Source organism: Macaca thibetana, chromosome 3, assembly GCF_024542745.1.
Source record: "Macaca thibetana thibetana isolate TM-01 chromosome 3, ASM2454274v1, whole genome shotgun sequence".
Lineage (NCBI taxonomy): Eukaryota > Metazoa > Chordata > Mammalia > Primates > Cercopithecidae > Macaca > Macaca thibetana.
Genome location: NC_065580.1, coordinates 148,020,693 through 148,036,326, shown reverse-complemented (window position 1 = coordinate 148,036,326; position 15,634 = coordinate 148,020,693). Strand labels below are relative to the sequence as shown.

At 57.7% G+C, this 15,634-nt stretch overlaps 1 protein-coding gene across 2 annotated transcripts in view; it reads left to right on the top strand.

The window, feature by feature from the left end:
* The window catches only part of TTYH3 (tweety family member 3), a 35,302-nt gene that overhangs the window by 13,378 nt on the left and 6,290 nt on the right, over nucleotides 1–15,634 (top strand). For both annotated transcript variants that reach the window (XM_050785648.1, XM_050785647.1), the window contains exons 2-12: nucleotides 1,487–1,656; nucleotides 1,785–1,896; nucleotides 2,060–2,280; nucleotides 2,598–2,693; nucleotides 4,110–4,182; nucleotides 4,456–4,531; nucleotides 7,224–7,279; nucleotides 7,953–8,045; nucleotides 12,372–12,464; nucleotides 12,666–12,802; nucleotides 15,387–15,560. In XM_050785648.1, the coding sequence (XP_050641605.1) occupies nucleotides 1,487–1,656; nucleotides 1,785–1,896; nucleotides 2,060–2,280; nucleotides 2,598–2,693; nucleotides 4,110–4,182; nucleotides 4,456–4,531; nucleotides 7,224–7,279; nucleotides 7,953–8,045; nucleotides 12,372–12,464; nucleotides 12,666–12,802; nucleotides 15,387–15,560 (1,301 nt within the window). The remainder of the gene's footprint in view (nucleotides 1–1,486; nucleotides 1,657–1,784; nucleotides 1,897–2,059; nucleotides 2,281–2,597; nucleotides 2,694–4,109; nucleotides 4,183–4,455; nucleotides 4,532–7,223; nucleotides 7,280–7,952; nucleotides 8,046–12,371; nucleotides 12,465–12,665; nucleotides 12,803–15,386; nucleotides 15,561–15,634) is intronic.

Below are 15,634 nucleotides of genomic sequence, written 5' to 3'. Positions count from 1 at the left end.
GCCACGTTACCTTCCCTCCCCACAGCGGGTGTTCAGGAAATGTCACTGTTGCATCAAATTAGCCACTTCCTGTGCAGGTCTCCTGGCCTCGGGACAGGGGAGCTCTGGTGTCTGTTCTGTGGTCTGTCCTTTGTGTTCAGAGACCTGGGGAGAGCCACACCGGAGGGCCATGCTTGGAGCCAGACAGGGCTGTGTGTCCGGTGCGGTGCCCGTATGCGGCCTGTGTGGGTGGTGTCCACTGGGACAGCCCTGGCCAGTGAGCGTAGCAGTGTGGGGTCAGCCCTGCCATCTCATCCAGCGTGGGGGGACTCCATGGGCAGTGAGAGGTGGCTTCTCAGTGCACAGACCCCAGACAGGATCAGACCCCTGATGGGGCCTCGTCCATGTTCACCCCTCAGAAACACTTTCATGGTCAGCAAGAGGGGGTTCAGTCCCCCACAGACTCCCCGTTTCCCTACCAGACCTGAAAACCTCAGCACTACAGCTGGGGTGGGGGATCCTGCCAGGACTGAGGTTGAAGAGTTCTGGGCCTGAGATGGGGACAGGCCCTGGGGTCCTGGAACTGTCTCAGGCTGGGGGTGAGGACAGGAGCTGATGCCGGCAGCCCCTCCCCAGGGCTTCACTGCTTCAAGGGGGCAGCAGCACTTTTTTTTTTTTTTTTTTTTTTTAGATGGAGTCTCGCTCTTGTTGCCCAGGCTGGAGTGCAGTGGCGCAATCTCGGCTCACTGCAACTTCTGCCTCCCAGTTTCAAGCGATTCTCCTGCCTCAGCCTCCTGAGTAGCTGGGATTACAGGTGCCTGCCACCACGCCCAGCTAATTTTTGTACTTTTAATAGAGACAGGGTTTTGCCATGTTGGCCAGGCTGGTCTCAAACTCCTGACCTCAGGTGATCTGCCCGCCTCAGCCTCCCAAAGTGCGGGGATCACAGACGTGAGCAGCCCCGCCCATCTCAGCAGCACTTCTTTCTACAGAAGAGAAACCAGGCTTGGAGAGGTGGAGGGACCTCCCTAGCGGGGCTGTAGCTGCAAGGATGCTGGCTCACCAGCTCACCTCGTTTGTCACCCACATTCTCTGGCTACCTCCATCCAGCGCCTCTCCTTGGGGCGTGGTGGGGCAGATGTCCTGAGCACCTGCCCTGGACTCTGGGGACCCGGTGGGGAGGGGACACGTGGCCTTGCCGGAGCCACAGAGGCCTGGAGTCCATCCACCTGGTCCCTCCTACTGGCTATAGAGTCTTGATGCTGGGCAGCCTTGAGGATGGTGAGACCGGGGTCCCAGGTGTGGGGTCCAGGCCTGGGTGACCCCAGGTGCATCACTGAGGTGGTGGGAGCCTCCATGCCTCACCTACAAGTCGGGGATGGGGCCCACCATCTAGGGGTGGAGACAGGATTAAATGGAAGTCTGCGCCAGGTCCCCTGCTGGGGCGGGGCGTGGGACTCTGGGCTGAGGGTCTACCCCCTTAGCGCCGCTTTCTGCCCGCCCGCAGGCGCTGCTGCTGCTGGGGGCCACCGCCCTGGCCTGCCTCGCCCTGGACCTCCTCTTCCTGCTCTTCTACTCCTTCTGGCTGTGCTGTCGGCGGCGCAAGAGCGAGGAGCACCTGGACGCCGACTGCTGCTGCACGGCCTGGTGTGTCATCATCGCCACGCTGGTGTGCAGGTGAGCACGGTGGGGCGGGGCCGGAGGGCGGGGCCAGAGAGGGCAGCCCCCAAGGGGGCGGGGCTGGAGTGTTGGGGTGGGCGGGGCTACATCTCCAGGCCCCGCCCTCATGCCTCTGCCCTCTCCAGCGCCGGCATCGCCGTGGGATTCTACGGCAACGGGGAGACCAGTGACGGCATCCATCGGGCCACCTACTCACTCCGTCACGCCAACCGCACGGTGGCCGGGGTCCAGGACCGCGTGAGTGACCGCGGAGTTGGGGCCGGGGCACTCTTGCTGCTCCGGAACCCCATGTCTGCGCGAGGCTGGGCGGGGCAGCCGGGGCTGGGGCTGTGCAGGAAGGGCCCAGCCCCTGGGGCGAGGGGGGCGCGCCCCCAACCTCACGCCCGCGGGTCCGGCGCAGGTGTGGGACACGGCAGTGGGGCTGAACCACACGGCGGAGCCCAGCCTGCAGACCCTGGAGCGGCAGCTGGCCGGGCGACCCGAGCCCCTGCGAGCCGTACAGCGCCTGCAGGGCCTGCTGGAGACGCTACTGGGCTACACGGCTGCCATTCCTTTTTGGAGGAACACGGCAGTGTCGCTGGAGGTGCTGGCGGAGCAGGTGGATCTCTACGACTGGTACAGGTGCGGCCAGGCCCTCCTCCCTGCCCAACCCCACCTAGGCAAGCCTTACCCTCCTTGGGCTGGTTTTGCTGTCAGCACCTAGTACATGAGGTCTGATGGGTGGGGGGCCCAGGGCCACTGGAGGTCACAGGCAATGACTGGAGTTCCCCTAATGGGAACCTTTCTCAAGAACTGACACCAGTTCCCATGACCCAGACCATCTGAGTGCCCTCTGGGGTGCCAGGCTGCTGGCCTCAGCTCCCCCTTGAGGGCCCCTGGTGCCCCACTCCCTGGCCCCGCATCCCTGTGCCCTGGCCCACTCTCAGGTGTGCCTGCAGGTGGCTGGGCTACTTGGGCCTGCTGCTGCTGGACGTCATCATTTGCCTCCTGGTGCTGGTCGGCCTCATCCGCAGCTCCAAGGGCATCCTGGTGGGGTGAGTCTGGGAGTGTCGGCCCCCTGTAGGCCCGAAGCGGAGGGGGAGGGCAATGCACGTGGCACCACTTCCCCCACCCCATCGGCAGATCCTAGCCACAAGCTCTGTGGTGGGGGCTGAGTGGGAAACCCCTGCACTGGGCCTGCTCTGAGATTCCCCTTCCATGCCTGTGGCCTGTCCCCCTGTCGCCAGAATCCCGGCACACTTGCCCCCAACCCTTGATTTCCTTCAAGAGTCTGCATGTGGGGCACTTGTAGCCCAGAACCTGGAGCAACCTGTCCAGGTCTCCGAGTGCCCAGGGCCACCCAGAGACCAGGCTGGGGCTCCTTCCTCCACCCCTTCGGTCCTTGGCCCTGGGACAGCCTGGGTTCCAGCTCCAGCTCTGGCTTACCAGGAGGGTGACCTTGGTCAGGTAGCTTGTTGGTGCTGGGCCTTGGTCTCCTCATTTGGAAGGCAGAGAGAGTGGCAGCTCCTCCGGGGGAGGTGAGGTGTTGTCACTGCCCTTCACTGCACAGCCGCACGGCCATGGCTGGTGCCTCCCTGGGCCAGGCCTGGGAGAGATGGGAGAACACCCAGCCTCCCCCAACGTGGCACTCACAGGCCACAGAGGAGCAGAATGAGGGAAACGTGGCACGGGCCAGAAGTGATAGCACCCTGGAGAGGAAAAGCCGGGGTGGTGTGCAGGCCTGCAGTGGGGTGAGTTGGGGGAGTACAGCTGCACACCGTGCCCAAGGAGACCTGAGACAGGAGGGATTGAGTGGGGACCCAAGGGAGTAAGGGACGCCTGGACAGATGAGAAAGGATGACAGTGTGCAGTGGGGTGTGGGGCCTGCACTGGGGTGTGTTTGGGGGGCCTGAACTGGGATGTGGGGGACCCATGGGGGGCACCTGCAGTGGGGTATACACAGGGGCCTGTGTGTCTGGATCAAAGGGGGCCAGATGTGGGTGAGGTGAGGCCTCAGATGAGGGAGAGGCTGGTGCCATAACAAGAGCGCTGAGTCCCGGGTTGCTGAGCGAGGGTTCAGCACAGGAGGGCTTGGTCTAGCTGCGATTATCAGGCCCCTTGGGTTGCTACGTGGGTAGCGGGATGTGGGGACCCATGTAAAAGTGGACACTGTTGCCTGTTCAGGAGAGGGACCTGGGGGAGGACAGGAAGGGCAGGGCCCCGAGACCCACCTGGCCTTCCAGTCTTGCTTCCAGCTCGGATCTCTGAGCCCCACCCCACCCAGGAGAGGGATCCATCTGGGCCCTGGGCTGTGGGCAGCTCTGGCTGAGGCCAGGCCATAGAAAGAACCCCAGCCCGTGTGTGGGCTGAGCCTTGGTGTGCACAGGGACCTGCCTTCTGGCCTGCAGCCCAGCAGGTGGCACGGCCCCCACCCTGGCCTGGAGGCTGCTGACTGGCTGTCTCTGCCCCAGGGTCTGCCTGCTGGGAGTCCTGGCCCTGGTCATCAGCTGGGGCGCACTGGGCTTGGAGCTGGCTGTGTCCGTGGTGAGTGGCATAGGGGGTGAGGTCCCCGGCTGCTGGACCTGGGCACTGGGGGAGGGACGAGGGGAAGCCACACTCCTGTCCCTTCCCATCTTTCCCGGACACTGGGTTCCGAGAGCAGTGGGGACCCACCATGGGCACAGTCCGCCTGTAACCCCAGATTCACAGTCCACCCTCTTGAGTTGAAAGCAGACTCTGGGGGCTGGTTCTACCCCCGAGAGCTTCCCTTTAGGCCCAGCTTGCTCACCCCCTCTTGCTTGCCTGCGCCCATCCCAGGGCTCCAGCGACTTCTGTGTGGACCCCGACACCTACGTGACCAAGATGGTGGAGGAGCACTCGGTGCTGAGTGGGGGTGAGTCTGTGTCCACAGCCGCGTCCGAGCGGGTTCCCCAGGGTTGGGCTGAGCCAAGAGAGTGAGGTGGCTGAGGCCGAGGCACCCCTGCCCCGTGGGCCCATGGTCTCAGGGAGACAGGTCCCAGGCCAGGACGCTAGTGAGCAAAGAGGACCACCTTTCCCAAGTGGGAGGCTCTGCAAAGAATGACAGCAACTGTGTGGGGTGTTGGGTGCCCACAGGGCGGGAGGAGGGGCAGGTGACCCAGGGCTGCTTCGAGTAGGTGCCCAGGGGACGCCAACGGGTGGCATTAAAGTACAGCCAGAGGGCCGGGCGCAGTGGCTCATATCTGTCATCCCAGCACTTTGGGAGGCCAAGGCGGGTGGATCACCTGAGGTCAGGAGTTCAAGACCAGCCTGGCCAGCATAGCAAAACCCTGTCTCTACTACAAATACACAAATAAGCTGGGCGTGGTGGCGGGTGCCTGTAATCCCAGCTACTCCGGAGACTGAGGCACAAGAATCACTTGAACCCAGGAAGTGGAGGTTGCAGTGAGCTGAGATCACACCACTGCACTCCAGCCTGGGCGACAAGAGTGAAACTCCGTCTCAAAAACAAAAGAAAAGTAGAGCGGGAAGGACCCTGCATCTCCTGTAAGGGCCCCGAGGCAGGAGGCGGACCCGAGGGGAGAAGGGAGGGTGGGAGGCCAGTGGGGCTGAGGGGCTGAGTCACTGTGGCGAGCTTCGCTTTATTCCGGGGGAGGCCATTGGAGGGAGGGAGGCAGGGGAGAGATGACCCGTGATTGAAGACCCCTTTCAAAGCTTCCTTAGGCCTCGGGGGTTACAAGAGGAGGTGAGGGGGATGCTTCAAGCAGGAGACAGCAGGGGCTTGAATAAATTGAGCAAAAGGTGGACAGGGATGGGCTCTGAGGGCAGAGCTGGCAAGGCTTCCTGGTCAGTTGGATGTAGGGAGCGAGAGGGACTGAGCAGGAGTTGGTGTCCCTGGTCTCAGCAGCTCTGTACTGCGGGTGGGGGAGCAGGAGGTGGGGGGCAGGGAGCTGGGGCATCAGGAGTTTCAGCCCCCTCAGAAGGTTTGCGATGTGTGTCGGACGTCACAGAAGCAGGTGGACGTGGGAATCTGGAGATCGGGGTGCTGTCAGTGTGTTAAGCTTCTCGGGCCCCCATTGTGGAATTACTGTGTGTTCACAAATAAAAAATAGAAGGCCTGTCCCTGTGGGGGTGGGGGTTACTGAATGACCTTGAAGGTGATCATCCTGCCACCCTTTGTCCTTGGAGGCCACAGGATTGGCTTGTGGGCTGGCTTTTTACCTGCCTATGTTGAAGGAACCATTCCCACCAAAGCCTGAGGAGCCTCCCGGAGGAAAAGTCATCACCTTGTCCTCAGGGGTGAGGGTGGAGGGGTGGCCCGCTCTGCTGGGGGCCGGGAGGGCTGGTGACCACTCAGTGTTACCCAGCACTGTCCTTGGCCCCAGTGCTATCAGCCTGGTCCCTCCAGGTCCCTACTGCCGGCGGCCTTTGGGGGTCTTATCAAGTATGAGCAGTTCCCCTGCACGTGTACATGTACACACATGTGTGAGCTCCAGCCTGTGGGCCAGACAGCCCCTCCCAGAAGGCAGCAAGGCCAGCCCCACTGGCTTCACTGCACGGGTGGCCACAGTGATGCCTGGTGCTCTCCTATGTTGCTCAATACTTTCATCATTTTTTCAACGTTTAAAACCTTTTTCCCGTTTGTTTGTTTTTGAGACGGAATCTCACTCTATCTGTCACCCAGGCTGGAGTGCAGTGGCGCAGTCTCGGCTCACTGCAACCTCCCCCTCCTGGGTTCAAACGATTCTCCTGCCTCAGCCTCCTGAGTACCTGGGATCACAGGCATGCGCCACCACGCCCGGTTAATTTTTGTATTTTTAGTAGAGACCGTGTTTCACCATGTTGGTCAGTCTGGTCTCGAGCTCCTGACCTCGTGATCCGTCTGCCTCAATCTCCCAAAGTGCTGGGATTACAGGCGTGAGCCACCATGCCCAGCCTAAAACATTTTTTTAATGTTCTTTTATAATTGGAAGAACTGAACTTGTAAAGAGTTCGGAAGGTGGAACCCAGGCAAGGGGCAATGTGTGGGGACCCTGGCTTGATGGGAGTCCAGACCCCACTGCCACACACACAGACATATGCATGTTACACACATGCGAAGACACATGCACACACAGACATGCACACATATAAACAGACACATGCACACACAGACATGCACACATATAAACAGACACGTGCACACACAGACATGCACACATATAAACACATGTACACAGACATGCACACATAAACAGACACATGCACATGCACACATATAAACAGACATGCACACACAGACATGCACACATATAAACAGACGTGCACACACAGACATGCACACATATAAAGACACATGCACACACAGATATGCACACATAAACAGACACATGCACACATATAAACACAGACACATGCACATAAACATGTGCACACAGACACGTGCATGTGTAAGTAAACATGCAGACACATGTACATATGTAACAGGTGCATGCAGACACACATGCACACATGTAAGCATGCACACAGACATGCCCTGAAGACATGCGTGCAGACACGTGCACACTTGCACGCAGTCACACAGGGACAGCCGTTGTGGCTCAGCCTGCCCTGACATCTCTCCGCAGACATCCTGCAGTATTACCTGGCCTGCTCACCGCGCGCCACCAACCCCTTCCAGCAGGTGAGAGCCTGGGAGGCCAGGACTGGGGTTCAGGAGAGTCTGAAGTACGTTGCTCTGTGTGGAGGGGCCCAGCAGGCCTGGGGCCTGGCTCCTCAGCCTGCAGGACTGGGGAACTGGGGGGGGAGCTGGACAGAGGCCATGTGGATGTCACCAATGGTCCCTGGGGTTACCATGCCAGTGACCTGGTGACCTGGCTGAGAGCCTTTCGGGGTGACCTGCTCAATGCACCCGCATCGCTGGGACTGCTTTTGCTCCTTGTGTTGGCCTTGGTGGGGGAAGGAGGAGCCCCAGGGATGCCTCTGTAGGGTAACCGTGTTCAGGCGTCCTGGTGGGGGAGTTTGAAGAGGTCGGCCACGCCAACTGGTCAAGCCCCGTATGCACTGCCGGTCATTTCACCGATAGCACGTGACCCTCTGAATGCTGAGGGCCGTGTGACTGTGCTTTGCTTACTGGTGTGGGTGTGTGGTTGGCTGTTGCCACCTTAGGGCTCTGTGGTCTCTGGGTGTGTCCCCGGGGGAAGCAAGGGTAGGGAGTGGGCTGTTGGCCTGCAGGGTGGAGCCTTGATGGCCTCCCGGGATGGACACCTTGCTGGTGGCCATGTTGGAGTGTCCTGGGGAGGGAGAGGCAGGCGGACCCCGCGGCACCCATGGACTTGGTCTCCTCTCTGGAGCAGAAGCTGTCTGGCAGCCACAAGGCCCTGGTGGAGATGCAGGATGTCGTGGCTGAGCTTTTGAGGACCATCCCCTCGGAGCAGCCGGCCACTAAGGTGAGGGGCTGCAGGGCAGGCACTGGGGCGGGCAGGGGTCCTCTTTTCTCAGCATGAAAGAAAGTTGGGTGCAAACACAGCTCGGCGAATTTGGAGAAGGCACCAGGCTGGCCGAGTGGGGACCTGGTGTTTCCTTCCCCAGCCTTTTCTGCGTTAGCCTCTTCCTCCCTCCTTCATTCTTTTCCCCTGGGAATTTTTGGTAGGTTTTAAAAATCATTTCTTTTGAGACAGGCGCTTGCTGTGTTGCCCAGGTGGGTCTCAGGGCTGGGATGACAGACATGAGCCACGACACCCAACTTTTTTTTTTTTTGTAGTTGAGACGGACTCTCTGTCACCCAGGCTGGAGTGCAGTGGTGCGATCTCGGCTCACTGCAGGCTCCGCCTCCCGGGTTCACGCCATTCTCCTGCCTCAGCCTCCCGAGTAGCTGGGATTACAGGTGCCCGCCACCACACCCGGCTGATTTTTTGTAATTTTTTTTTTTTTTGTATTTTTAGTAGAGACAAGATTTCACTGTGTTAGCCAGGATGGTCTCAATCTCCTGACCTCGTGATCCACCCGCTTGGGTCTCCCAAAGTGCTGGGATTACAGGCGTGAGCCACCGCGCCTGGCCCACCACACCCAACTTTTAAAAAATAACTTTATTCTTTGTTTAAAAAGTAATACAACCTCTTTATATTTAAAAAAAATTTGAAGAAAATGGAAAGAGATGAGGGAAGAGAGTAACAGGATCAGATCCATTCTCAGGGTGAGTGCCCTGGGGGCACTGTGGAAATTTGGGAGGATTCTTGTTTTTCCCTGTAGTGTTTTGGGCCCAGGCATTTCTATAATATGTTTTAAAAAATAAAATAAAGGCCCAGCGCAGTGGCTCACGCCTGTAATCGCAGCACTTTGGGAGGCCGAGGTGGGCAAATCACCTGAACCCAGGAGTTCAAGACCAGCCTGACCAACATGGTGAAACCCTGTCTCTACTAAAAATACATAAATTAGCTGGGCATGGTGGTGCACACCTGTAATCCCAGCTACTCGGGAGGCTGAGGCAGGAGAATCGCTTGAACCTGAGAGGCAGAGATTGCAGTGAGCGAAGATCACACCACTGCACTCCAGCCTGGGTGACAGAGCGAGACTCTGTCTCAAAGAATAAATTAAAAATAAAAAATACATATGTTGCTATACTCTTGATAAAACCCAAATCTCTTTGGAGGTGTTTGGTCCACCCGTGGGGATCCCTGCCCCTGTGCACACCGCCCCAGCACTGGACATGAGAGGGAGGAGTGCGTCTGTGGGCACAAGTGTGGGTCTCAGACTCCATTTGGGAGCAGTTGGCCCTTCTCCAAGGAGCTCTTCACAAAGCTAAAAGCAGACAAATGTGTATACACACACAGGGCACACGGCACTCATGCCTGTCATCCCCGCACTTTGGGGGGGCTAAGGCAAGGGGATCACTTGAACCCAGGAGTTCGAGACCATCCTGGGCAACATGGCAAGACCCCATTCTACAAAAAACACACAAAAAATAGCTAGGCATGGTGAAGCACGCCTGTAATCCCAGCTACTCGAGAGGCTGAGGCAGGAGGTTTGCTTGAGCCTGGGAGTTCAGAGCTGTAGTGAGCTGTGATGGCACCACTTCACCCCAGCCTGGACAACAGAGCAAGACCCTGTCTCACTCTCTCTCTCTCTCTCTCTCTCTCTCTATATATATATATAAAAAACATACACACACATAAACATACAAATTAAAAGTAAGAGGCCGGGCGCGGTGGCTTAAGCCTGTAATCCCAGCACTTTGGGAGGCCGAGACGGGTGGATCACGAGGTCAGGAGATCGAGACCATCCTGGCTAACACGGTGAAACCCCGTCTCTACTAAAAATACAAAAAAAAACTAGCCAGGCGCGGTGGCGGGCGCCTGTAGTCCCAGCTACTCGGGAGGCTGAGGCAGGAGAAAGGCGTGAACCCGGGAGGCGGAGCTTGCAGTGAGCTGAGATCCGGCCACTGCACTTCAGCCTGGGCGACAGAGCGAGACTCCGTCTCAAAAAAAAAAAAAAAAAAAAAAAAAAATTAAAAGTAAGTAAAAATTACACACACACACACAGCTTTGATTTAAAGTTACTTTTTAGAATTTCTGTTACAGCGGGAGCCCCGCCTTGGTGTGTTTGCACTCGAATGGGTAGAGAGGTGGAATCATTTCCTGGGACCCCCCCCCTAGCACGGCACCCCAGACGGGGCAGCCTCCGCAGCAAACGTTTCTCATCTCAGCTCTTGGCAGGGCCGGCTTCTTCCAGGGCCTCCCTTTTGCTTGTAGACGGCGTCTTTTCCCACTGTCTTTGCAGGGCCATCCCCCTGTGGGTGTCTGTGTCCTGATCTCTTCTTTTTTATTTTTATTTATTTATTTATTTTTTTGAGACAGTCTCGCTCTGTCGCCCAGGCTGGAGTGCAGTGGCACAATCTCGGCTCACCGCAACCTCTCTGCCTCCCAGGTTCCAGCGATTCCCCTGCTGAGTAGCTGGGATTACAGGCACCTGCACCACCCCCAGCTAATTTTCCTCTTCTTAGAAGGACACCTGTGACATCAGGCTAGGACCCACCCACGTGACCTTGGTTTACCTTCAACACCTCTTTAAAGGCTCTGTCTCCAAATGCAGCCCCTTTCTGAGGTTCTGGGGGTTAGGACTGCAACACAGGAATTCTGGAGGCGCCATTCAGCCCATAACAGTAGGCTCTATTATCCCGAAATCCTTTTTTTTTTTTTTTTTTTTTTTGAGACAGAGTCTCGCTCTGTTGCCCAGGCTGGAGTGCAGTGGTGTGATCTCGGCTCACAGCAACCTTCGCCTCCTGAGTTCAAGCGATTCTCCTGCCTCAGCCTCCTGAGTAGCTGGGATTAGAGGCATGCGCCACCATGCCCAGCTAATTTTTGTATTTTTAGTAGAAACGGGGTTTCACCATGTTGCCCGGGGCTGGTCTCCAACTCTTGGCCTCAAGTGATCCACCTGCCTTGGCCTCCCAAAGCGCTGGGATTACAGGTGTGAGGCACCATGCCTGGCCCCAAAATCCATTTCAGGATTGTAGCAGGTCCTTAGAAAACGTGCTGGCAGGGCGTGGTGGCTCAGGCCTGTAATCCCAACACTTTGGGAGGCCGAGGCGGGTGGATCACGAGGTCAGGAGACTGAGACCATCCTGGCTAACACGGTGAAATCCCTTCTCTACTAAAAAATACAAAAAACTAGCCGGGCGAGGTGGCAGGCGCCTGTAGTCCCAGCTACTCGGGAGGCTGAGGCAGGAGAATGGCATAAACCCGGGAGGCGGAGCTTGCAGTGAGCTGAGATCCGGCCACTGCACTCCAGCCTGGCGACAGAGCGAGACTCTGTCTCAAAAAAAAAAAAAAAAAAAAAAAAGAAAACGTGCCGTAAAAGGCAGCACTGGGCCCAGTCGTGGCTCCTGTGGCGTCCCGGTCAGCCTGGCAGTGTTTCTGTGCAGCCACTTTTCCAGGCGTGAGACAGAGCTGGCGGTGTCCGTGCACAGGTGCACACGCATGCACACACGTGAGCACCGGCAAGCACACGGACATGTTACAGGACCGTGCTCACTCTGCATGGAGAGTTTTGTCAGTCAACATGAGGCTTTTGCCTTGCTTTTAACTGTTCCTTGAAATAATACCTTTTTTTTTTTTTTTTTTTTTTTTTTTTTTTTTTGAGACGGAGTCTCGCTCTATCACCAGGCTGGAGTGCAGTGGTGCGATCTTGGCTCACTGCAAGCTCCGCCTCCCGGGTTCACGCCATTCTCCTGCCTCAGCCTCCCGAGTAGCTGGGACTACAGGCGCCCGCCACCACGCCCAAATTTTTTTTGTATGTTTAGTAGAGGCGGGGTTTCACCGTGTTAGCCAGGATGGTCTCGATCTCTTGACCTCGTGATCCACCCGCCTCAGCCTCCCAAAGTGCTGGGATTACAGGTGTGAGCCACCGCGCCTGACTGAAATAATACTTTTAAAAGCAGAGCAGGTCCTTGTCTGTAGACATGTGGGGGTTCGTTGTTTCTACCATTACGGTAAAGGGAGGTCTGTCTTCACATAGTGGCGACCACACTGGACAGGCGCTCCCAGGTCCTTGTGTCCTTGGTGGACCCCATGGGTCTGGGGAGGGGCCTGAGGTCGCCATTCTCAAGGCCCAGAGTCCTCGTCCTTAGGACCTGCACTGAGACCCCAGGGTGGGGGGTATCTCAGTGGCAGACTGTGGGGTAGAGGGAGACCTGGGGGCTTCCAAGACGGGGCGAAGCTGGCTCAAGGTTCTCCGTCCAAATGAAGTGCTGACCACCTGTGGTGCGTGTCCCCCAGGACCCCCTCCTCCGTGTCCAGGAGGTGCTGAACGGCACGGAGGTGAACCTGCAGCACCTCACCGCCCTGGTGGACTGCCGCAGCCTACATCTGGTGAGAGGCAGGGCCATGGCGGCTTGTGGGGTGGGAACAGGGGAGCAGCTGCTCAGGAGGATGGGGACCCCCATTAGACAGTGGGCCCTCAGTCCCGCCTCTGGGGGGTGATCCAGGCCACCATGACTGGACTGAGGGCCTCACACTGCCCCCTCCACCCTCCCTGTCTCTGAATCCTGCTGTCTCGTCCCGCGGCCTCAGGACTACGTGCAGGCGCTGACCGGCTTCTGCTATGACGGCGTGGAGGGCCTCATCTACCTGGCCCTCTTCTCCTTCGTCACAGCCCTCATGTTCAGCTCTATCGTCTGCAGCGTCCCACACACCTGGCAGCAGAAGAGGTGAGGAGCCCCGGCGGTCGCGGGAGGTTGCCCCAGGCCACGTGGCCTGCAGGACGCTTCAGGGGCATGCCTTTATGGACACCTGTGTGTCAGTCCCAGAGGTGAGGGACAGACACCTCCTCACCTGGTGGCCCTCCCTAGGCCTCTGTGCTGTCTCTGAGGCTGCCGGCTCCCGGGTGAGCCTCCCCATTCCACAGGAAAACAGCGTGGAGGAGCTCCTGGCCTGGGTTGCAGGAGTCCAGAGCAGACAGTGGGGAGGACTGGGGTCCCCTGTCCCCAGACTGGCTCTATGCCCTATGCCCTGAGAGCTGGCCTCAGACTGTCTACTCCACACCCCCTCCCAGGCAGGGGTCCCCCACCATGGGGTGCACGTGCGCAGAGCTGTGGGAGAAAGGTCAGTGGTCCGCTGTGCAGGCTTAGCTCTGCCGGGGTAGTCCAGGTAGCTGTGGCCCCCAGCTGAGTGACCAGGATAGAAGCCAGCTCCCCTGGAGCCACTATGTCCTCCCCTTTGAAGTGGGGGTCCTGGCGGCCCCTGCCTGAGTCTCCCCACTCAGTACTGGGTTGAGTGGTGTATAGAGGTGACAGGCCCCTTCCCTTGCTGGGGCTCCCATGGCTTATCTTTGAGACCTTCGCCTCCCCTCTTGGACTGTGGCTGCTGCTTGGTGGCCCAACATGGACGGCAGGTAGCTCAGCTCAGATTTCTTCCTTTTGTCTGGATTTCTATGATCTTCCTTTGTGATGGTGAGAGTGATGCTGCCGATGATGGTGGTAGTGGTGATGGAGGTGGTGATGGTGATGATTGTGGTGGTGATAACGGTGATGGTGGTAATGATGGTCATGGTGGTGATGGTGATGGTGGTAATGACGGTGATAGTGATGATTGTGGTGGTCATAATGATATGGTGATGGTAATGATGGCAGTGGTAATGGTGGTAATAATGGTGATGGTGGTGGTGGTGATGGTGGTGATGACGGTGATGGTGATGATGTTGGTGATGGTGATGATGATGACGGTGGTGATGATAATGGTGATGGCAGTGGTGATGTTGGTGATGATGGTGGTGATGATGGTGATCATGGTGGTGGTGATGGTGATGATGTTGGTGATGGTGATGATAGTGGCGATGACAATGGTGTTGGCAGTGGTGATATTAGTGATGATGGTGATGGTGGTGATGGTGGTGATGGTGGTTGTGATGGTGATGATGGTGATGATAATGGTGATGTTGGTGATGATGGTAATGGTGGTGGTGGTTGTGGTGGTGGTGATGGTGATAATGGTGATGGTGATGGCATTGGTGATGTTGGTGATGATGGTAATGGTGATCATGATGGTGATGGTGGTGGTGATGGTGATGGTGGTTGTGGTGATGGTGATGGCAGTGGTGATGTTGGTGATGATGGTAATGGTGATGGTGGTGGTGGTGATGGTGATGATGGTGATCATGATGGTGGTGGTGATGATGGTGATGATGTTGGTGATGGTGATGATGATAACAGTGGCGATGACAATGGTGTTGGCAGTGGTGATATTGGTGATGATGATGGTGATGGTGGTGGTGATGGTGGTGGTGATGGTGGTTGTGATGGTGATGGGTGATGACAGTGGTGGTGATGGTGATGATGGTGATGGCAGTGGTGATGCTGGTGGTGATGGTAATGGTGATGGTGGTTGTGGTGGTGGTGATGGTGATGGTAATGGTGGTGGTGGTTGTGGTGATGGTGATGATGATGATGGTGATGGTGATGGCATTGGTGATGTTGGTGATGGTGGTGGTGATGGTGTCAGTGGCAACAAAGATGGCAGACATAGGGGAGTAGATAAGAGCATAGCCCTGGACCCACATGGCTGGATTCAGATCCTGTCTCTATCCTTGCCTATTGTATGATGTGGGCAAGTCACTTAACCACTCTGGGCCTCAGTTTCCCTCACTGTAAAAAGGGAGTTGTAAGAGGACTCAGCTGGAGTGTCGAGTGGGCACTCAATGAACCACTGCGTGTGAGGGGCTTGGCTGGTGGCCCCTGTGCAGCCAAAAGCTACCACTGTCCTGTTTCTGAAGTGCTTGCTGCCAGGCAACCTATCCTGGGTCCCATCTGGGACCTCCTGGGGCGTGGAGGAGCTCCAGAGTGCCAGAGGCTCGCGTAGAGTGGAAGACAGAAAGCCAGAGGGCAGCAGGGCTGGGAAACCTGGCTCAGGCCACCCAAGGGTGTGGTTGGATCCTGCAGAGCCAAGAGACACCCCAGCCTCCTGCGCCCTCAAGAGGCACGCTAGCCTCCTGTACCCTCCCAGGAGGGACCCTGCACTCTTTTTTCAGTAAGCGGCCAGCCAGCCTTGCCATGCACAGGCCGCAGTACAGGGCCTGGCACTCAGGTGACCACACCGGTCTCTTAGCACCCCACCTTGCAAGGGCAGGGCTGGATGCAGAGCCGGGTGACCTGCCCATAGTCCCACATGTAGTATGCACATGGCTGAGCCAGGACTGGAACCAGGAGTGTCTGTCTGCACCAGAGTTGACCCCTGTGGGTCTGTGGCCAGCTTCTTCCTGCTGGGGCCTGAGCCTGTGCTGCATGTCCCTCCTCACAGAGGCCCTGATGAGGACGGGGAGGAGGAGGCCGCTCCAGGGCCACGGCAGGCGCACGACAGCCTTTACCGCGTCCACATGCCCAGCCTGTACAGCTGTGGCAGCAGCTATGGCAGTGAGACCAGCATCCCGGCCGCAGCCCACACTGTCAGCAACGCCCCGGTCACTGAGTACATGTGAGTTGAGGGGGGCCTATTGGGGCCAGCAGACACATCGCAGCTGAGAGCCTGGATCCGGGCTGGTGCTAGCT